The 22,313-nt window shown below is 44.8% G+C and overlaps 2 protein-coding genes and 1 long non-coding RNA gene across 9 annotated transcripts in view; 1 reads left to right on the plus strand and 2 right to left on the minus strand.

Annotated features, from left to right (window-relative positions):
- KCNJ5 (potassium inwardly rectifying channel subfamily J member 5) overlaps positions 1-3,383 on the minus strand; it is a 63,757-nt gene extending 60,374 nt beyond the window's left edge. The window contains exon 1 of the mRNA XM_074849066.1: positions 3,312-3,383. The gene's annotated coding sequence lies outside the window, so the exon portion shown is untranslated. The remainder of the gene's footprint in view (positions 1-3,311) is intronic.
- A 4,838-nt stretch (positions 3,384-8,221) lies between these two features.
- Positions 8,222-22,313, minus strand: part of FLI1 (Fli-1 proto-oncogene, ETS transcription factor) — a 94,558-nt gene continuing 80,466 nt past the window's right edge. For 4 of the 7 annotated variants that reach the window (XM_074849061.1, XM_074849060.1, XM_074849059.1 and 1 more), the window contains 4 exons: positions 14,486-14,551; positions 13,134-13,196; positions 11,797-11,844; positions 8,222-10,806 (listed from right to left, as the gene is read on the minus strand). In XM_074849061.1, coding sequence (XP_074705162.1) covers positions 10,277-10,806; positions 11,797-11,844; positions 13,134-13,196; positions 14,486-14,551 — 707 coding nt within the window. In that variant the 3' untranslated portion in view covers positions 8,222-10,276. The remainder of the gene's footprint in view (positions 10,807-11,796; positions 11,845-13,133; positions 13,197-14,485; positions 14,552-22,313) is intronic. The other 3 variants (XM_074849063.1, XM_074849064.1, XM_074849065.1) reach the window with 3 other exon arrangements.
- LOC141933926 (uncharacterized) lies at positions 10,813-21,413 on the plus strand. Its single transcript, XR_012626250.1, has 2 exons — positions 10,813-10,972; positions 21,132-21,413. It is a non-coding gene; the product is annotated as an uncharacterized LOC141933926 (long non-coding RNA).

Genomic DNA, 22,313 nt, shown 5'->3' on the forward strand with positions numbered 1-22,313 from the left:
TCTTTTCCAAACGAGATGATTCTGTGATTCTGTCTGAACCAAAAGGCTACTGTGTTGCTCAGTCCTTCCATAGTTGCTGCTACATTTCCTTTAGAGGCTTCCTGTACAGTTGCCCTGTGTGTAACTTCCCTAGAAAGCAGTACTGTCAGTACTCAAGGCTTAAAAGTTATACCTCTTACCCCTGGGAGAAGAGATGCATCAAGATGCCATAATAGAAGTAGAGAGTCTTCACTGTAGAAAAAAAAGCAAGTCAACAGGAAATCCATTTAAAAGGGTCAAACTCAGCTACGCAATGAGGAGACAGGAAAGATTCCTGTTTTCTTTAAGTAAAGCTGGTTTGGGATGTCAGTGCTAGCTGGGGGAGAGAATAATCAAATACTACTCCAGTGCCTATCCAAGAGCTGGTGTAAACCCTCCAAAGTCTAAAGGGTCCCTAAACAATGCACTTTCAGGCACTGCCCTTGGAGAGCCATCTCAAAGTCCAACACCTCTTAAGTTCTGCATGACACAGCTTTTTAACCTTTTGCCCTGTCTCTGCAGCACAAGCGTGAGGAGGGGTTATTCCATGGCTAGATGCATTATGTGCTACCACAACTCAAATGGAAGATATTTGATCTCACTGAAGGGATTATTACTTGTTGTTCTCTGTATTCTGGCAGTTCCACCTGCCTCAGAAGGTACGCTGCCTACAGTAAGGGAAGGGTGACTGCATCCTTTCACACATTTTGGGATTAGAGAGGGGGGGACTGGCTACTGCATGAACAGAAGATGTGAGGGGGGCATGAGTTCACAGGGCCATGGCTGAGCTACCAAGCTTAGAGGGGGATCATACCACGACCTAAATGGGAATCTCGGACCAAAACCGTGAGCCTCCTGCTGATTGTCACTTCAGGAAATGCCTGGCAGCCCCCACCTGCCAGCCCCCCACCACGCAGGAGATAGAGCAGTGCAGTCAGAGCCCAGCAGCAGGAGAACAATGAGTGGAATTTCCTCTTTCTGTCCAGAGAGGGCTGTTTGTCACCAGAAAGATAAAGGCCCAGGGCAGGGAAAGAGGGTTATCGGGAGACACGCCGCACACAGTGTCAGGACAGACTCCATAAGAAATCTATTTTGGGGGCTGTCACCCCTACTGCCATTAAAAGAAAGTTCAGTTAAGAGGATGAAAATAAATTTAATCTTGCTGAGCAGAAGTGGCTGGAGGGAACCACAGACCCGATACTGGAAAACAAAGGCCGGTTTCTTTACCCGTGACACTGTTTCATTTTTACATCTCCACAGCACTCTTGTCCAGCCTTATGGTTCTCTTCTCTCTGTCTGTCCATCCAGGCTGCAGGCTGCCCAGACTTGTTGCAGCCACAATTAGTCCTTTCCACAAGGTAGAACAAGCAACAGAGGCCAACAGTCTAGTCAATACAGAGTGCTTTAGTGCTTTAGTAAAGCACTAAAGACAAAGTCCTGTCTCTTCAGGAGAAGAAATCAGACCACGTACTTACTGCTGGATTAAGGCCTAAAGGATGTCGCTGTGAAAGTATTAGCCAGGCAGCTAGGCTTGGGAATAATGTGTCTGCACTAAACTTAATTTATCTTCTCATTTCACAAACAACATGTTTCTTCTACTGTATTTATTTTAAACATTCATTCAAGCTGTGCATAATATTTCAATCATTTTGAAATAGATTTACCCTCCTGCTGGCAAATGAATAAGGCATCCTGCTGACTGCTGGAGAAAGGGCCATGAATTAAAATAACTGCTTTTAGTAAACTGACATGTGCTAGTTAGCTGTCTCCACACCCTCGTTGGTAGTAACTGGTGAAAAGAGACCCCTAAATAATAAAAATAAAAAACCAAACCCTGGCAAACTGTTTAGATACTCATAGTGACTTGCATTGTTGGAATGTGGCAGACCACTGCTAACTAGCTCCCAGCAACTGCCTGGATAACTTCTGCATGTACACGCTTCCTTGTAAACTCAACTACTCACCCATAAACAAGCCAGCAGTGTGCGAAGCCCCGACACCAGTGAGAGCAGCTGAGGTGTCACATCCTCTTTCCTCTCCCCAGGCAGCAAACTGATGTGGTTAGACTCATGCGAATTCAGCTGGGAAGAGCCTTTATTTCCCCTTCCCTTTCATTTTGCCCCCTTCAATTCACCCCCGCCTTGAAGTGTCACGGTGCTGGCCCTATTCCTGTTCCCCACACAAGCAGGGAGAAACCACAGCCCAAGGCAAGGAATGAGAGCAGAGCCCCTGCCACCGCAGGGACGGGGGAAGCTGAGCAAGTTCCTAAACCCTCTGGTGAATCTGTGCTTCTTGCCACAGCCTGGGGAACCTCCAGACAGCACCGTCACTGGCCCTAAATCACAGATACAAGAGTGAGGAAGGCTAAAGCTCTCTCTCCGTGGCTGCTAGAATACACAATGTGTTTTCCTGAGGCCAAGTTGACATTCCTGCGGTGGAAGCATCTGCCTGGGGAAGCTTACGACTTGAACAAACTCACTGCTGCACAAGACAGACATAAATTCTCACTGCTGCAGGGAGGTGGACAAGCAAGGGGAGGCTGGAAACAAGACGATCTCGCTTTGTGTCTCGCTTCGCATGCTGCCAGCCAAATTTCAGCTCAGAAAGTATTGGAGCCCTTGGTCTCCTGGGTGACTGCATCCCAAGCAAGCTCTGCAGAGGCCAATGTCACCGCACTGTCCTCTTATGACAGCCCACCCCAGAGGTGGGTTCAGCTTTGGGCACCTCAATACGAGAGAGATCTCGAGGGGCTGGAGCGAGGGCAGAGGAGGGCAACGAGCTGGAGAAGGGCCTGGAGAATAAATCCTGTGAGGAGAGATTGAAGGAGCTGGGACTGTTCAGTGTGAGGAGGAGAAGGTGAGGGGAGACCTCATCACTCTCTGCAGCTCCCTGAAAGGACGTTGTGGAGAGGTTGGTGCTGGTCTCTTCTCACAGGGGATTAGTGACAGAACAAGAGGGAACGGCTTTAAACTGCAACAGGGGAGGTTCAGACTGGACATGAGGAAAAAATGTTTCCCAGAAAGAGTGGTCAGAGAGTGGAATAGGCTGCCCAGGGAGGGGGTGGAGTCCCCATCCCTGGGTGTGTTTAAGGGCCGTTTGGATGAGCTGTGGGGGGATGTGGGGTAGGGGAGAACTTTGTAGAGTGGGACTGAGGGTTGGACTCGATGATCCCGAGGGTCTTTTCCAACCTGAGGGATTCTGTGGTGCTAGGGACCACGCAGGGTGCTGCCGGAGGCATCGCAGCCATCCCCTAAGTGTCTTCTGTGCCGCTGCCGCTGGATGGCAGCCCTTACCTGCGGATCCACCGCCGGCCTCCGCACAGGCACCGACCCTGAACTTCGCCTTGGCAGCGCCGCAAGCTCCACAGTGCGAGCTATGGCAACCCTGAAAGCGCAAAGCAAGATTTTATTGGGACTGTTCCTTATTTTATTACACAAAGTTTAATGCATTTAGTGACTTGTTTTTGGCATGAGCTCTGCTAGCTGGATATATTTAGCCACTTCACAGAAGTGTTGGGAGACTTAATTCACTGCAATGAATTCAGAGGTGATGTGTAAGTGGAGGGCTGGGGGCTGTAAACATCACGTCTGCAGTGGCATCTAAAGCGCCCTTAACAGAGTCTGCAGTCGGTGGGGTGGGTCGGTAACAGCGAGGCTGCGCCTGGGGAGACCCATATTCCATACGCAGCTCTGTTCTGTCACTTCGAGCAAGTCACCGCTCCCCGCTTTGAGCCTCAGTTTCCCCAGCCGTTAAAAAAAAAAAAAAAGTAACAACACAGGCCACCTTGGGGGAGCTTTGAGTTCTGTGTTAGTTTTGCAACAGTGCCCAAAAGCGTCTGCTCAGCTGAAGCCCCCCTCTGATTTGGAAGCGTTCCTGGTACATTACAGAGCCTACGAGACTCACGCAAAGGATTCGCTGCCACCGTAGCCGTGTCTGTGAAACCGTTATATCGCTTGACAGTATCTACAAGTCTGAATTACGTCCCTTTGTGCTCCCGTGCCAGGAGCTTTGCAAACACCACCAAAGGATCCTTAGCCCGTTAATCCCTACAGGGCTGCTCCTCCAAAACACTAAGCGGGCAGGCTGCCAGCACAGAGCCACATTGTTGTTTGAACTTAAAACTGTGGTGTATTAGGTCTTGGGGGTGACAGAAAACCTAAGGGTGGGGTTCTGGCTGTTAGAGGTACCATCTGCCAACATCCACAGCACAACCTCCTGCAGTAGCCACGCAGAGACACTTGGAAAACCGACCCTGCACCCCCCCCCCCAGGGCTGGAGCTGCTGTTTGTCCCCACGCGTGAGATGCCAGCACAGGTCTGGAGCTGAGGAGACTCCTCTGGCTTGTGCCCTGGGCTTTGCAGCAGCAGGGGAGGTAAAGTAGCTCCAGCATCGGACTTTACAGCTCCAGGAGACAGAAAGTTAACAAAAAGCCAAAGCAAATAACAAGCTTGCGAGAGTTCCTGGAAAGGAAGAAGCAAGCCTTGTGTTGAAATAGCTGAGCATCAAACTGCCAGAGTCCCTGGGTCGTTCCTCCTCCTTCAGCAACTACAACTTAAAAATAAGAAATACAGATCTTCATCCTTTTCTGCCTGCTCCTAGATAAGGAGCAACTAGGTCCCCTCCTTGAAGGAAACCTCTCCTGCCTAAAAAACCTTCCTGCTTGTTTGCTGCCAGTGTTTATACTGGTTGAAGTGGCTGCTCAGCAGCAAACACACCTGGTCATCACTGACACACCTGCTTGCACAGTGCCCTGTTAGGGGCAGCTCATTCCCCCCTGCTGAGCTGCACAGTTGATGGGGGGGTGTTGCTGTGGTGGCCTCCAAACTGCTTTTCTTTCTTGTCTTTCTTTTTAGTGAGTTTAGTATCAGTGTCTGTTTGCTGTCCTTAGAGTCCGAAGAGCTGAATTTTGCCAAGGATCTCTAATTCTCTTCTGATATGATAGAAGAATCTGAGCTTTATGTACAGGGATTTCCACCTCTGTAGATGAAAAAACACAAGCTAAATTAAGTGGTGTCATTCTTTGCATGACCTTTGTCAGAGGGCTCTTAATTCTTTTCTAATATGATAGAAAAGTCTGATCTTTATTTGCAATGAGTTCTGCTTTTACAGATGAAAATCATAATATATATGTTATGCTAGGTATTGTACAAAAGTATACAAATAGGGTCTTTGAAGTGAATTTATAAACCCCAGCCCCCGATGTGCCTCTAGACTACAGCTCTAATTAATACCAAATGCAGCAACACTCAGTTTGATGTGGGAGAAGCTACTTTGTTAGGAAGCGGGCTGGAGTCTAACAAACTAATTTCACAGAGGTCATTAAAAATACTGTATCAGCACAGCAAAGCAGCCTGTAAAAAATCTATTATTGTAATAGTATAATAAAGTGAAGCTGGCTCCTTTAACCCAGAATTTACAGACCGATGGCTCTTTTCTTCTGACAGTAGGGGTAGGAAACAGCAGCTGGGTTCATCACTGCTTTTAATACAAAGCTTCAGGCATAGTCATTTAGAGCAGTAAGAATGCGTATGAAATATTACTGGGTCAGTCCAGTTTCACATCAAATATTCACGCCAACAGAAGTTACGGCAAATTTCCCACGTAGTTAAAGTCTGATTAGGAGTGGAGTACGCTTGTTGGGCGGTAGTATGAGAAATACTTCCTTCTCTTTACTAACGGCAAGGTCCGAACGTGGGGAAATCCCTCTCCCTTGCAATAGTATTAGGTGCATGTTAGAAACGTGCAGCCGTTTGGAAATTCATCCTCGGGGTTGAAATGCAGTTCTTGGGTATATAAAAGCAGTAAGCCACTCGTGTATACAGAGGATGGATTCTGGCACATGAGGATTCTAGATGGGAGAAATCTCAGATGCTTGACACTAGAAGGATTTGGCATCTCCTAGTTCAAGTGCTTAAACTGGGAGCTCCATCCTCTAGGCTCTAAGCAGTGACTTAGTGGGGATAAAAAGCCTTCAAAATAGTTAAAAGCAGGTTCTAAACCTGATGTCTGTAATTAAGCGGTAAGAACACTTTCTTGTTCTCCCCTTGATGATAAGCAGACACATCTCAAATAGAGACAACCATCACAAAGATCCCAGCTAAAGGAGATGGTGCTCTGAGACTGTAAAGCAATCTCTGCTTCTACTTAATATACAAGCTGTAGTATCTATTTACAGAAGGTGAAATGTAAAGCTAATTCTCGTTTGACATATTTAGGCTAGATCCCATTCAGGGTTTGAACTTGGGGAGTAGAACAGAAATACTGGGGGTGAATACTAGATCACTAGAAATTAATAGCTAAATTACCACTGATTTCAATGGGACCTGGGTTTCCTGGTGAGGTTTGAAGTCCAGACTTTGATTCAGAGATTTTCTCCTATCCCTGTTGACTCACAGCTCACAACCATGTGGTCCCAACCATCTGTTTGGTTCTGATTTAAGCCTGAAATACTTGAATTCCATCAGCCTTGGGAAAAGCAAAAAGTAGCACCAGTACTGTCAAATTCCTTCTTTCAAATTCTCTCTGTGTGTCCCAGAAACGTGCGTTGGGAGGGGAGATCCCCCTGTTATCACCCCTAGAGCTTCCAACATGGCAAAGTCAGGCTGATATCGGGGGTACAAACGGGCTACTCTGATCTGTATGTTATTACTTGTTCTTTACCAGCGGAATGTATTTAAGATCTTATGAAAATGCTAAAAGGTGCCCCACCAGTCTGAGGCTGTCTGGCACACTGGTGTGAGATCTCTTTGCTCCAAGATCTCTTTATTCCATGGGAATGCAGCCTGCAGTGGGCGGCAAACTCTGCCTAAAGCTAAATATTAGAAAATATTAGCAAATATATTAGCAAATATACATATATAAAAGATTAATATCAGCAAGTTCCCTGAAGAGAAGGATGAAAGGACACAGAAAGGACCCGAGCTGTGGATGCTGCTGATCCCCTTCCATCTCAGTCTGGGCTCCTTTAAGCTGTTGCACGTCGGACAGCCAGAAACAGATGCTTCGTAAATCGTTGGTTGTTTTCAAAAGTCTTTTTTTTTTTTCGCCAAAGATCCTGCTGGCCAAACTTTGCTATCAAAGACATCTTTACACTCTGATAACCTTCGGATTCTGGCTTTAGACGTTTTTGTACACCCTCGGTCTTCAGTTTTTCCTATTACTGGCAACTGGGCAGGCGCACTGTATTCAAATAAAATCCTTGATATTTCTACTGATGATGCACAGCCAGGATGAATCTGGATAGTGCTGAAGTGAAAAACAATAGAGATAAGCAACAAAACACTCATAACTAAATCGAGCAACTATGGTTGAATACACAAAGGGAACAGCTCTGTGGTGCTTGAACACACTAATATCGCTCTTTTTCAGAGCCCAGGCTGGCTAATCAAGCCGGTGAAAGCTATTGTACTAGAAACTTAGCAACAAAAGGTTGTGTGTGGAGGAAGGAAATGGTGTACTCGTGCAGTTATGTATTTCTAAGGGTTTATCAAATCGGCAGAAAGATCAAGCTATCTCTCAGGACCACCGTGTGTCTGCAAAAATACAGGAAGTGCCTTTGCCTGACCTTTATACACAATCAGAAGATTCCTTGGCAGTGCTTGTTTTTGCAGCCTCTTACTCCATCTCAGGAATGCTTTGGAGCACTGGCTTTCCCTGGGGCTTGGGGATAGGTGAGAAACATGAGCAGGCAGGCTGGTAATACATGCGGCATTGAACATATACATTCTGCCAATGAGTTCTGGAGTCCCCTAAAGAGCAAAGAAGACGGAGATGTCCGTTAGGTCAGGCACGGCTCTCGCAGGGAGGCTGCGTGGCCTGGCACGGTGCTGCGACCCCATCGCAGGGGCAGCAGGCCAGGGGCTGCTCCCAGCTCTGCCACCATCCTCGTGCGAGACACTTCACCTCCTCGAGCTTTGGCTACTCTACCACTTTCTCTCTCTCTCTCTCCAAGGACAAAAGGTGGAGCCTAGGTTTCTGATTTAGACACTTCAAAAACTAAATTAGGTCTGATAAACACTGGCTCCAGAATCACAAATATTCTGGAATATATTCTGGTCAATACTGTTTTATAGTGAAAAGGATTGATTGCCTCTACTATGGGGCTGCTTTGTTATCCTTTTTAGCTAAAAGCAATTTAGAGGCAAAGTCCATGCTTTATCTGCAGGTATGAGAGGGGAGGGAGAGAGTGGGACAATGTGATGCCTTAGAGAAGAAAACCACCATTTATTTTGTCACATTTTTTTACATCATCCTCTTCATACAACAGTTTCATTGTAACACTTAATACATTTTTTAAAAAACACTGAGATAGCTTGCAAAATTATATATATTTTAATATCCAAAAGTACATTGCATATATATAGTAGCAAAAGCCCCATTTCCATGGGTAATTTCTTCATACTTAAATTTTGCGATTATTGCAGTAATGTTACTTATAAACATCCCGAAAGCACTAAGACCTAAACAGATTAGCTTGATCTTATTTTTCCATTTTGTTAAATAATGGCATCAGTGCTTCTGTTTAAAGTTATGAGCAAACTACAACGTTCTGGTTTCAGGCTCTCATCCTGCAATCGGAGGCACATGGACCAAATCTTGCACCCACACAGAGTCCCAGAGGTTATGTCTAGACTAGATATTTGTGATCCTGTTAATTGGCTGCCAGTTAATACAAGTTAGCTAATAGGTTGTACATGTAAGTCTCACCCCCTCTATAGACATCTGTTCTATAACACAAATGCTTGTGGTTTACCCTTCTGTTTATGGCACCAAACCGCCATTTGTGGATCATCAAGTTAACATGTGCAAAATTAGAGATGGCTGAGAATTTTTGCACATTTAAAATTTAAATGAAAACCCTTAGTGAAAGTTTTCAGAAAGATGCTATGAGAAATACTTTATTATAATTTCATCTATGAAGCGGTTGAGATCTTTCCAAAGTTCAAGATTTTGGTGAAAACTAATCCCAAATATTCAAATAGTTGCTTTAAAATGCTGGTGCGTGTTTTCAATCAGCTTCAATCCAAACACGTTAGCTAAATGGAGTTAATTTGCAGACAACTATGACAGGCTAATGCAAGAAAAAACTCTACTCTAGACAAACCCAGGGAAATCTGAAAGGTTTCTGGCTACTTTGGGGGTCAATTATGGATCCAATTGCAGGATCAAGGCTATCTCCAACAGATACATTACTCATGTCTTATTTTTTATTTTTTTTTTTAGCAAAAAGTACAAAGATACAGCCCAAATGTACAGATTGAAAAGATGTACAAATTACATTAAAAAAAAAAAACAAAAACAACCCACAAACAACTGAGCTGATAGTAAAAAACAAACCTGCATTTGTGACCGAGGTCAACTCGTTTTATTTAATCTTTCTTTTAAAACTGTGAGATATAGGGAAAAATAACTCTGCATAATTTATACAGTAATTTGCCTTCTGATTTGTTGACCCTTTGGATGACGGTCTGACAAACGCACAGCGTTCGCGAATCGGTAGCATTTAGCGATCCCTAAGACTCTGGCAGAGCTCAGGGCCTGCTGTCATTTATTTTACTTCACTTTTGCTTTCAAGGAATGTCTGTGCTTGACATTAGGTTACTTTTTGTTCTGGTTTCTGATGTTTCTGGAGTTAATACATAGTCTAATGAAGTTGTAACACTCTAGAAAAGTTCCTTCAATGCCCTTTACTTCTTAAAATATACATGTACATATATATATATATGAATATATATATATTTAATTTCCAGTTGGGTGAAAATCCTCATCTGCCTTAAAGCTAAGATTCCAGTTGCAGTCCCCTGCAGCCCAACGTCCTCCACTTAATGGTCAAATTGCCTACCCTCTCCACAGCGAGAAAAAACCCCATGTAGTCATCTTTTCCTACGACCCACAGTTGGATCTATGTCTTGTCAAAAGCCTTTGATTTCGTAAAAATTTCTCTCATCAAAAAGCTAATAATCATTCCAGGTAATGGTGAACAATCTTCATAGTCAATTCCTACAGAGGACATAAGCGTTAAAAACCAAAGCAAATGCAGAGTACTGGCCCAAAGAAGCATCCATCTCTCAGTTCAAGACACAAGAGGCAAAGTTACATAAGTAAAAGGTTTGATCCAGGAATAACCAATATCCAGTTTTAATTCTTCCCCAGAAAGGCCACAATTATCCATTGAGGGTCCCCCAAAAAACCATAAAAATCCCAGAAGTAAAGAAAAAGTCCAACCAGACTGATAAAGGCCACTTGAAGATAAAAGCATCTAGTAATAGCTGCCCAAGTGTGGTGATACATGGGCGTTGGGATGGCGAGGGACATTGGGGTTTGGATAAATGTTTCCTGCAGGGGAGGTCCAATAAGGTGAGGCTGCTCCAAAGAAACTGGATGATGTGACAGGCATAGAAGAAGGGTGCGGGGGTACAAAGTTCACCTTCTGCTGGTGGGCATGGTAAGACGGCATGTAGGAGAGATCTGATGGATACTTGTACATTGACGACTCAGTGGGATGAGGCTGAAGAGCCTGGGCAATGCCATGAAAGTCAAATTTGTAGGCATACCTTTTGCCATGCACTTTGGTCATAATGTTCTTATCGTAGTAGTATCGGAGGGCTCGGCTCAGCTTGTCATAATTCATGTTGGGCTTGCTTTTGCGTTCTCCCCAGCGCCGTGCCACTTCATCAGGGTCCGTCATCTTGAATTCCCCATTGGTCCCTTCCCACGTGATACAGCTGGCGTTGGAACTGTCCGACAGCAACTCGAGGAGGAACTGCCACAGTTGGATCTGCCCGCTCCCTGCGAGAAGCAAGCCAAAGAGGAAAGGAAATGACATTGTGTTTCCTGCTTAAAAGCAAAGACAAAGGCAGGAAACAGAAGGACTATCTCGATCTTTACTGGGAACTGCTCCTTCAAGCCTCAGAAAGTCTTACGTAGGAATGGGTAAACTGTTCCCAGCAAACAAGTTAGTCAACCCTTTGTTCTGTTCGCGGGTTGAGGTCAGATTAGATTTCATAATGGTCGCCTTTGGCCTTAAAATCTTTGGGCTATTCATAAACAGGCTTTTTCCCGAGCACAGTGTTCTGCAGAATTTTTCACTGAATAGTTAACACGGTATGTTTCAACTCTCAGTTGCTTACTGTTTACCATGGATATTGTTTTGGATACCTACAGTTTTCTTTCCAGTTGGTGATCTGAGTTACATAGGATTCCTTCTTCCCCAGACTAGATGACTCCTAGCTTTATTTGGTGTGGTTATACTAATAGTAAAGAGCCTTACGAGGATGTTTTCTTACAAACACTCAGTGTATACAAGTTTGTTTGTTCAAGCAAGATTTACTCCAGGTCTTATTCCCCAAAGTCAGGGATAGTTTTCTGCAGATGATGTGCTAGAGACAGCTATTATGCAGTGACTTTCAGAGATGTTTTGTGCGTTCCATACAGCTAATCCATAGCAGACAGTAAAAAACTAACCTGTACTGCAAATCTGAGAGACCAGCATTTAAGTCCCCTGTAAAACTCTTCTTAGGGGATGCTGGTTTGGGGTAAGAACATTCAGGATGGTGATTTTGTCCTGACAAAGATGATGTTGCATCATTTTCCCCACTTTTTTGGAAGGGTCTTTGCAAAAGCGCTTGTGAGAGCACAGCTACTAAGGTCAACAGTTCTCACAGCCTACCCGAACGGCAGAGGACAAGAGCTCCTCATCCAGTACAGACTGGAGCAGTGGATCAGAAGGAAAGCTAATCCCTTTGGTAATGCTGGTCTGAAATTCAAAGATGAACTCACCTGGATTGGCAAGACGGCTACTAGTGGGCCCCAGGATTTGATAGGGATCTAAAAAACATCCAACAAAAGCTATTTTAAAAAATGTTTCATCCAAAAGAAACAACAGTTCACTACTGTTTATCCTATAAACCAGTTGAAATTTTCATTTTCTTTCTTTACTCTTACTGCCTTTTCTCCTAGGGCCTGGAACAGACCTGATGTGTTCCTTATTTCTTTTTTAGCAAACAACCACCAATTATTTATGGAATCCAAAATGGCACAGTGTTTCTGGCATCAGTTTCAGATTTGCCTGCTTTCAAAGTCTGTAATCAGTTTGGACATACCCTACACTTATGTGTCAACTAGAAAACATGAAACGTGAAAGAAAAGAAGTGTGGGATAGTAGAACAGTAACAAATCAGGAGCAAATATGTTTCTCCTAATAAAAGGAGCTAGGCAGCAGATGAGATTTTCAAATCCGCTTGTTAGCAGCTGAGCTTGCTTCCCTTTGAGGTCAATGAAATGGTCACCCAACTCTCCCTTAATGAAGCAAAGAGAGCATTAGACAAACGAGAGTAACAGGAGTTTTGTCACTGGCTCCAACAAGGCTGAGTGTTTCCTGAAAACCCCACAATGCATTTATTAGGAATGAATTCCTTCCTTTTTGTGGGGCCTCCTCAGCCCTAACCTCTACACTTCTCCTCTGGCTTCTCTCTGGTTTTGGTGATTTGGATCTATAGCATTTGGTCGTGGATTGAATCGATGCCAAAAGAACCAACCCCCTTAAAAAAAAAAAAAAAGGGATAGAAAGCAGCTGTGCAAAGCAGAGAAGGTGGTATTTAGCTTTTCAAAGGCCCCTTGGGAAACTAGCAGGAAACACTACTGCTTGCTGCCCAACAGGGTTTGCTTTTCTTATTTGGTTTTCTTTGAGGCAGGGGAAGCCCTGTTGATTCTGTTGGTGATCCTTCCATTGACCATCCCTGCAGCAGAGGTGAAGAGGTAACGAGCAGACGCTCCGGCGCTGCAGCAGAAACAGCTCCGTGCCCCTAGCTGCTTCCTGACACGGCGTGTCGTGATGCTTCAGAGGAGACACAACTGATGCCGGGCACTGCACGTGACTCGGCTGAAACAAGGGTGTTTCTTTGACACGGGAAAGGACAATGCAGTAAGATAGAACCAGTTTGGAACAACTGCTGTCACTGCTCAGCCACAGTTGACTCATTATTCTGAGACTTCCCTGTAAGGCTCTGCCTGTTTGTCCTGTGCTCACGGTTGGTGCTGCTCGACACTTCTATTCACCCAATTTAGTACAAATCTAATTGCTTAGCAAACGCAGCGGGGACAAAATCAACAGTTACCTGGCTGGGGCCGTTGCTGTTCTGTTGTCTTATTCACATTTTGCGTCCCTGCAACAGGAGGGCCTGTAAAGACAGAGAAAGATCTTATATGTACTAGAACAGGAGAGGAGGAATGACCAGAGAACAAGGCAAATACAAGACACATCGAACAGGAATAACAGCGACTGGGAGGGGAAAATTTTCTATTCCTAAGAGCTGATATTTTTGAAATTGCACTACAAAATTAAGTGATTTCACTAGAAATTAAAAATTTCCCTGTAAAATGAAAATATGCAGATGAAGCCAGGAAAAAAAATATAGATACTTTATTAATTTTCTGTCTTTTATTCCATTCTAATTTATGTCCATGTTTTGAACATGAATTTGATTTTTAAAACATATAAATTCTGACCTACTTCCACGCTGGAACTTTTTTCAATATTTTTTGGAAATGCAAATTCTTTTTTAAAGCAACCTTTTTATGCAAAAACTTTTGGCTTTATCAAATCAAACATTTTGTTGAAAATATCACAGCCATTTGTATAAATCACATCAACATTAACATCCGTTCCTCCTCTTCATATCATTTCTCATACCTGAAAACTGTAACTCAAAGAATAGTCTTCCCATTTAGAGTGCGCATAGCTCAGAAAGTTGCAAAGCAAAGGAAATATAATCTGACAGCCAGGTTCTGCCACATTTAGTTGCACCCGGTAGTAGCCTGTTGAGAGTCAAACGTGCCCATCTTGCACTGCTGCACAGGGAGGTGCCCCAGCAGTGGAAGCAGGGGAGAGTGTGGCTCGGTATCAGCTGGTTCTGTTAGCTAGAATACAGATTTTAGGGGCAGGGAATGGATATTTCTAACGAGATGTCACTCAGAATGTACCGTGAATTGAAGGACACTGTAAAACCAGTAAGAAACAAGAACAGTTGCGTGAGTAGGGCTCATGCAGTCGGGGCCCTATCTGCCTGCTAGATTTTGTGTAGAATCTTCCTTGTGAAAAGGAGTAGGAAACTCTCAGAATCTGCCCAAGCTGTCTGTATCTGTCCCTAAAAAAATTAAACTGGACCTCAGGCAGGTGGTTAACACAGAGTCTGTGTTTGTACAGAGGATCTGCTCCTGGCCCCTTAATCAAATCCTGAAAGTATTAGAGATTCATGCTGTCGTCTTCAATACATGATTCAATAATAAATATATTTGTGTCAATTTTTATTTCTTTTCATAACATAATTCTAGCTCTTATCTGGCTGACTATCCCCAAATATTTCACCCTTCTGATGCTTGTAACACAAGCCAGCCACGCCCATCTTCTCCCACAGTCTCATTTTGATCTTCCATTGCAGAATTTGTGATTCCCACTGGGACAACTTACTTTTGGTGAGGCCAGAATTCATATTACTGCCCCATCCTGTTCTCCTGACTGCATCATAGGAGGCATCTAATGACAAAAGACAACAGGCACAGAGGGGTTGAAATCAACTCTTCCCAGGAAAAACTTGCAAGAACCTAGCTTTGTACCTTGGTGCCAACTGGCTTGGTAATATGCAGATCTGTTATGTTTCCTCTCCCATACCTCCTGTGCTCCCTTGGCCCTCTCACAAAGGCAGGAGGGTGTAAAGACAGCGGTTGGGAGCAGCTGTTTGGGCAACGCTTGAGCCTGGCACATTCTGATCATGAAGTATAGTCTTTGCTCTCAGTGGAGTTTAGAGTGCGACTCGTCCCATCCAAAAGGAGCCCCACTTTCTCTCATCCCAAGATGACAGAAGACCACACGCAGGAAAGGAGGGTGAGATGAACCCTTTTGTTATTTCACAGAAAATAAATGGTGACTTTAAAACCCAAGGAGGCCAAGGACTTGACACACACAATAAGGAAGCTATTTTAACGAGGGGGAAAAAGGGAAAAAGCATCCTCTCAAGTGAAACTCAAAATGTCCCTCTGACCACGCCGCTGGAAAGGAGTGAGCACTGCCTCGCGCCCCGTTGGGCTGCACAGCGCAGCGGGGCTGCGCAGCTCCCTGCGGAAACATCCCAGGCACTTGCACATTCCTCCCGGCGCTGGGAAAGCCGCTGCAGCTTTGAAATTACAGCCTTCTAGTTATTGGCATGAAAAGGAAAACAGAGAAGGGACGGGAGAGGGAAGGGGAGGGCAAGAGAGGGAGAGAAAGAGGAGGAGGGAAGAGAGGGGAATGGGGGAAAACAGAGCTCATGTAATCTGTCTGTTTTTATTTTTGTTTTACTTATTTGTTTTTTCCCTTTTTACTAGAAACCACAAACCCCACTGCAAATAGATCAGACTGAAAAACAAACCGCTACGGTTTCAGCCTGGTACAAAGAGTGCGATGGGCCATCTCTGAAAGAGGGAGGCGACAGCCCCAGCCATGCTGTCCCCTCTCCCATGGCCAGGCAGGGAGCAGCAGGGCTGGAAACTGGCTTGCAGCCTGGTGCTGCCAGGGAACCTCATCCCCAAGCTCAGACCTCAGCAGTTGTCATTGTTGTAAATAAGATGCTGCTTGCACGGGTGGCATTTCCCTTGCTGGAAACCCGTCGTGCAAATCCTAACTTCATCTGCGTGCACCCGGAGCTTGGGCTGCTGCTCTATCAGTGACTGAAATCAGGAGAGCAGAGATGAGGTCTGAAGTAACCACTGGCTTTTCCCATGTCCTCTTTGCAGCCAGTCTCTGACTTTCATTTCTCCCCTGGGATATCCTTCAGAAGTATTACAACTTGAGCTATTAGAGCACTGGTTTGGGAAATATTTTGAAAAAAACATAAGAGTTCTGCATTGAGAGAGAAAGGCAAAACCTCAGAAATTTCCACCGATCGAGACGCTAATGTACATTTTGGTTAGCTCAATCAGAAACAGTTTTGCCATTATGTAATGTTAATGGAAATGTCACTTACATGGTGATCCCGTTAAAAAAAAAGGTAGCCATTAATCTTCCAACAGAAAAATTCTTTTCAAATTGGGGAAAAGATTCCTTTCCAAAAAGTAGCAGAACTCAGTGAAAATTTTCAATTTTGTCTGATTCTTTTGGGTCAAATAATTGACCAAAGTGAATCAGCTGCTACAAATGGGTTGGCTGATTCAGATGCAGCAGCGTGTTTTGAGTAAACAAATAGGCCATCATCTGGATAGATGATCATCCTCCTCCTCCTCCTCCAGATGGAGAAACTTTGGCACCGAGGAGGAGCCTGCTTTGCTCACAGTGTCACAGAAAAAGCGTCAAATGCATCTCCTGAAGGTTTTTCTAACCAGTAAGTGACACTATTGCAAGCAGATGTGCTGACCAGGAGCGTATTGCTACGGCTGCTTGGGCTTCACAGGATCAAGGCTTAGTTCACTGGATAGGTTTGGCTAAGCCTGGTCAAAACGGTCGTTTGAAACCTCTCTGAATGGGTTTCCTTGTAGTGTATGTTTTAGGTTGCTAAACGTCAGCTTGAAAGGACGGTGTGCATGTGACTCAGCCCAGGTTTAATCCAGGTTTAGCGTACCTCAGATGAGTCCCTTTGCCTCAGTTTTCCCTATATAGTACGGATTATAAAGCGTGGGCATATATAGGAGCAGCTGCACTTGTGTTTAGGATGAGACTGAGCTCTGAGTGTGACTTTGCGATGGTAAAAAGGATTAAATATGATAGTTAGCAATACAGGCCTTGCTATTGAAACAATGTGTTCACTCAGCTTGTGCAAGTTTCCAACTCTTTCTCTCCCTCTCCCCCCACCCCCCCAAAAAAAGTCCAAATCCACTAAGCTATTTTTGTTTTGTTTTCACAAAAATCCGTGCAACGTGAAAGAACCACACCAGCCCTCCCAGCTTCCAGGCCCAGACTCTAAAGCTGAACGTGTTTAAAACAAAATGGAAAAGGCAGAGCCAGGGAACCTATCCAGAGACTCAAGTTTCTGCAAAAACAATATCGTTCCCAGGACCTGACGCCCAGTGGCTCAAAGAGATCCTACAGAACTGCAGCCAGACGGTTAGTTACAGGGAGAGTCTTATCTGTCATTAAAACCACTTGGATTTTACACCAAAACTTGCCGCACTATGGAAATTCAATTAAAAGACTTGGACTGAGGTCCTCTTCTGGTGTAAATCAGCAAATAGTGACAGTGAAGTTAGGGGCAAATTTATACCAGCTAAGGATCAAGTCCCCCAGTCTGTTTTAGACTTAAAAGGCCCAGTGGAACAACAGTCCTATGACAAATGTGTGTTCAATACAAAATGGAATTAAAGAGCAGAAAATAAATCATAGATGCTTTCAAGAAATGTCATTCTGCAGCTGTCTGGTTTATGTCCAGAAATTCCCCAGAATGAATGTATACTCTATTATGAGTAAGGTAAAGGATATTAATAATGCTTTGCACTTTCACAGCACCTTTCAACTAAGGATCTCACAGCTTTGCAAACATTCACACTCACAACGCGCCTGGGAAGAAGGTTAAATATAATTTTATTTATTTACATGCATAAATGCACTTTCCTCAGGCTTTAGCTGCCTTTTCCAGATGAAGTAGCTTTCTTAGAAATCAGGCTGTGTGGAACAGACTGCGTAGCACTGGTCTCTGCACCCTTTCTAACCTTGGTCTATACTTTCTCACCTCAGACCTCCCTTAGCTCCTACCTCTCCACCCTCTGTGCCATTTGGAAGTTTTCATCCTCTCCTGTACAACTCCCCTTTCAAAGTCTATTGATTCTTCTGGAATTAGATGTAAATCAGAATTAACACAGTAGTGAAACAGTCTGCTAGGCTATGCAGAAGGCTGAGAAAAAGCTTAGAACACGGCAAAATTAGCAAGGTTGAGACTGGGCATTAGGCCGGCTGTCCTGTGAAGTTCAAGAGATGAGCTAAATTATCCAAACCTCTTCAGTTTCTTCTTGTCAGAATGTCTGGTACAACAAAGGAAGGACTTGATGTGGGGAAGAAACAGAGGAGTGCCCACCTTTACAGACATCCCCCCCTCTCATCGCACAGCTCGAGTGTTCCTCACTTCGCTCCTGTTCCCCGTACCTCTGGATCATATTTAGTCTAAAGAGACTAATAGGCTCAAATATTGCTATGGGCTAGGGGGCAGATGGACAGACACATGCAGACTCATTTCCCCAGGAAACCAGGCTTAAAATCCCCAAGCAGATTTCCACATCACAGCGAAGACCATCCCAGATGCCTAAGCAGTCCTCTCAGCTTGAATGCAGCTCAGTGAACAAGCCATTAGGGAATTTGTGTTTAAGATATGATGTATTAGAGAGCAAACCCACTCTGATAAGCTTTAAAAAGGTCTTAATTTTTTTTTTTTCTTCAAAAATGGTGTTTTATAAATCCAAGACCTTGGGACAGAGGGGAGAAGCAGGGGGGGTGGATTTCAACTGAACAATAGGTTCACAGTCCCTGTGCTTCCTGAGCTGCTCGCTGAGTGCTGACAGCCCCTTCATCCTGCTCTCTCTGTAGGAGCTTTTTCAGTCAAACCAGATTCAGGCACAATTTCGTGCTACCAGCCTTGATGAGGTTTTCCAGGAGAACGATGGGCACTGGGTCTGTAATATCCTCATTTTTCAGACCTTTTTGTTGTAGGATGGATACAGTGGGGCTGGGTCATTTATGGACTAAATGCTTTATAGGCACTATAGGGGAATCTTACCTGAAAATGCCATCTATGCTGGCATAGTGCCCTTAACTGCAAGCAGGGCTGGGAAGGAGTAGCACGGTGTATTTATTGGATTCATGGCGTCACTGGCGGCCCCAGCAGCTCTTTTCCAGCCAGGCACTGCTTTACGAACTGCTGGGGCTCACTGTCAAGGTGCAGAATGACTGGCCTGAACATTAGCTCCCTCTGTCAGACCCGTGGGCAGTGTCATGCCTGGGTTAACACAATAGCCACGGGACCGTGTGTCCCAGTTGAACAGCATCCTGAAACGTAATACTATACATAACCCAGAAGCATCCAAACGCTGAGCTCTGCCTGAGCGAACGCTATTCCCATCACACTTCCCTTGTGAGGAGCCTCGTGGCGGAGCTGAAGGTGGCTTGAAACCTCCCAAGAAGCTTCTGTCTCCTGAGACAGGATTTCTTCCTGGAGTCAGCTTTTGTAGATGTTTGGAGAAGCACACGTGGAGCAAATTTGTGGAGGCATCTAGACTCCCCAGCATGCTGGTGCTAAGCAATAGAAAGAGCCCACCAGTTTCTGCCTACTGGAGGTGATATCTCCAAGGTGATTAGGCAGCCAGAGGATGGAAAGTGGCTTGTTCTTAGTCGTGGGGACAGAGCCAGGAAGAAAATAAAGGTTTCCCAAGTCTCAGGGAATTGTCTGCCCACTTACTAACACTGCCTCTGTTTCCCTTTGAAATGCACTGGCAGCCTCTGACCAAGGCTGTCTTGCTGACCCAGATGAACAGTAACAGCAATGACTGTAGTCATTTAGCCATCGCCTGTTGGATTCCTTACCACAGCATCTTGGGGTGCTTCACAAAAAAAGGTCAGATGACCCCGGTTCACATGATGGAAAAAAGCCCAAACCAGAAATACAGAAGGAACTGCTCCGGAATACCCTGTCTTCTTTGGTTAGGGAGCACAGACACTACATTTCCAGCCAGGACTTGGCCTTACAGATTTCAGTGAGGCAAATCAGGGGAAGGGGACAGAGAAGGTTGCAAATCTGAAGCAGGCTATGGGATCCATGGGATTCTCCATGCAGAACACAGTCTGGTTTTTGCAATGACTCCTTCTGCTTCAGTAGGAAGAAAGGATCCTGGCTTGGTGGCTGGAATTTAAATTAGCTTCTCTAAATGGGGAAAGCAGAACCAGGTGTCCTAGGGGATCCAGACTTGTGATTAATCTAAGTGGTCACTTGGGGTCTATTTTGCGGCAACTACTTTATAGGGAGAGAGAGAAAGGAGGGCATAAGACCTCACCGCTTTTCCTCCCAAAGTGAGGTTGTGTGTGGTGGCACTATTCTGGTATCTTGGAATAGTCCCAATGTAGGCGCATGGGAACAAAAAACACTACTGCTGCAAACCAAACATGTAAGCAAGGTCTGCCAAGCTGCCGAGCGTCCAGCCCTCACACTCCCGTCATTTAACCTCCTGGAGATCGCATTGAAGAGGTGGGGTTGTGTTTAAAGCCAGTTGGAGAGAAGAAACCTAGACTGTGGGTTTCTGGAGGGGCAAGGAAGCCAAAAACACCTCCAACTCCTCCTAGAAACATTAGACACATTGTTTTAAATGATGGCAGCAAACATAAAGGTTGTAGAGTCTGTAAGGTTCTTCCCAGGCCCACTCTGGCTCCAAGTGTACATACTAAATGCTCAATACATACGGTGCAAAACCTTACAGTGTCAGCAGCAAGAGATTTGCTTAGATATGGGTTTTCTTAGCGCAAAGCTGTGAAGGCTCTGGATGGTCTCATTTGTCTGTAGGAGCTTCGACGGGGTGTGGCAGAGACGGTGGAACAGGACTAGGAAGCAGAGCAGAGTCTGAGGAGTCCTCTGGCCTTTTCAAATGGCTACAAGAGGTGGTTTATGCAAGTCAGCAATTCGCTTCCCATAACTTTTAGCCCTATGGCACACCCAGATACAAGTTATATGTGTGTCATAACTGCATACACTAAGGCCTGGAAATCTCACCCACAGTATCATTTCTTTTGCAATGAATTACTTTTCAATTTACTATTTCTGCTAATTCAAACAATTACTTAGCACGTATGCCATATGTCATTCACAGCCAGTATTACTATGACTGTTCTCATGATTACGTAAGACTTTCCAGTGCCTTCAAGCACCAAACCCATTTGTTTCTGCTTCAAGACCACAATGCCCTGCTCCTTGTGCTAAAGAATCACCAGTACAGGGATCATATGTGGAATCAAGTAATTCTAAGTCTCTCCACTAAGAGGAAGCAACTAGCTGAGTGCAGAATAATTTCAAAGTAACTTCTACTCTGTCAGACCATTTGATTATTTCACGATTTTAATAAATAAATAAATAAATAGCCTAACATCTCTACATTGCTATTAACTTGTTTTACAGATGAGGAACTGACACAAAAAGCAAAGTCCAGGCTTGGAACAACGTTGGTTTTTGACTTGAAGTCAACTCAAACCAAGTGAGAAGGGTTGGATTTGCGTAAGAAACCTGTTGCAGAGCATGTATGTGAAGAACAGGTTTAACCTGGGGAATCTCTGAAAGCAGCTGAGAACCCAGTTATGCATTGTTATCCTCATGGAAATACAAACCAGAGCAATCAAACATTTCTGAGTTAACTCCTATTCTAGATCCAGTGTTGGATTAAAGTACCATGACTGAAAACCACTTATTTCCAGGATCAACCAGGATCTGGAGCTTAACACAGTGCATGCACAGAACTAGGATTCAGGATTTTCAAAGGGGACTCATTCAGCTTGCACAGGTAGGGGCATGCTTAGGGTAGTGCTGGTCCCTTCCGACGCAGGTCACTCCAGCCTGAGATCTGTGACCCCTCTCCCTCATTAGACTGAGCCTGGCAGGGTGACACGAAGGAGCTCCTACACGCCGCAGCTCTAGAGCCTGGAGCTCTGCTCCCCCACTCAGAGGAGGGCTCTGGCCTCCAAAATTTGGAGTCACTCCCTGTTTGAGCCATAGGCGACAGCCCCCAGTTGTGCGAGTGTGGCTAGAAAAACATCCCAGAGTCGTGCAGCGGTGGAACTTCCTGATTCACGTCTGAGTTACCCTGTGCAACGCTTACAAAGACACATTATGAAGAAAAGGAGGAAGTAGTGAGAATTTTTTGTTGTTGTTGTTGCTTTTTTTAATAGCAGCAGCAGAAGTCCCAAAGCACAGCGCATGAAGACTGAAGTATGTGTCCTAAGAATCCCTCCCAGAGCCAGCTTTGAGAAGCAGGCACTTTCCAGTCACAATACACGTTACTGAGCCTCGCAGGGCTGCAGACACGAAGATCCACATGCAGACAGGCGTGAGCAAAAATGCAGAGATGCAAATGCATGCTCTGAAAGGTGCGTTTCTGAGCACCCTTCACACACGTACATACACATTCAGCCAAAACACAGACACGAGTGTGCACAAATACGCAAACAGCACTGTGTGTATTTTACCCCCCAGCACACAGCGGGGTAAAGCCAAACAGTGACCGTGCTTGCAGTTTGCACTTACTGAAAAATAGACAAATGCAGAAGTAAAGAAAAAGAAACGCGTATTCGCAGAGAAAAAAGCCAG

This window comes from Strix aluco, chromosome 23 (assembly GCF_031877795.1).
Source record: "Strix aluco isolate bStrAlu1 chromosome 23, bStrAlu1.hap1, whole genome shotgun sequence".
Taxonomy (NCBI): domain Eukaryota; kingdom Metazoa; phylum Chordata; class Aves; order Strigiformes; family Strigidae; genus Strix; species Strix aluco.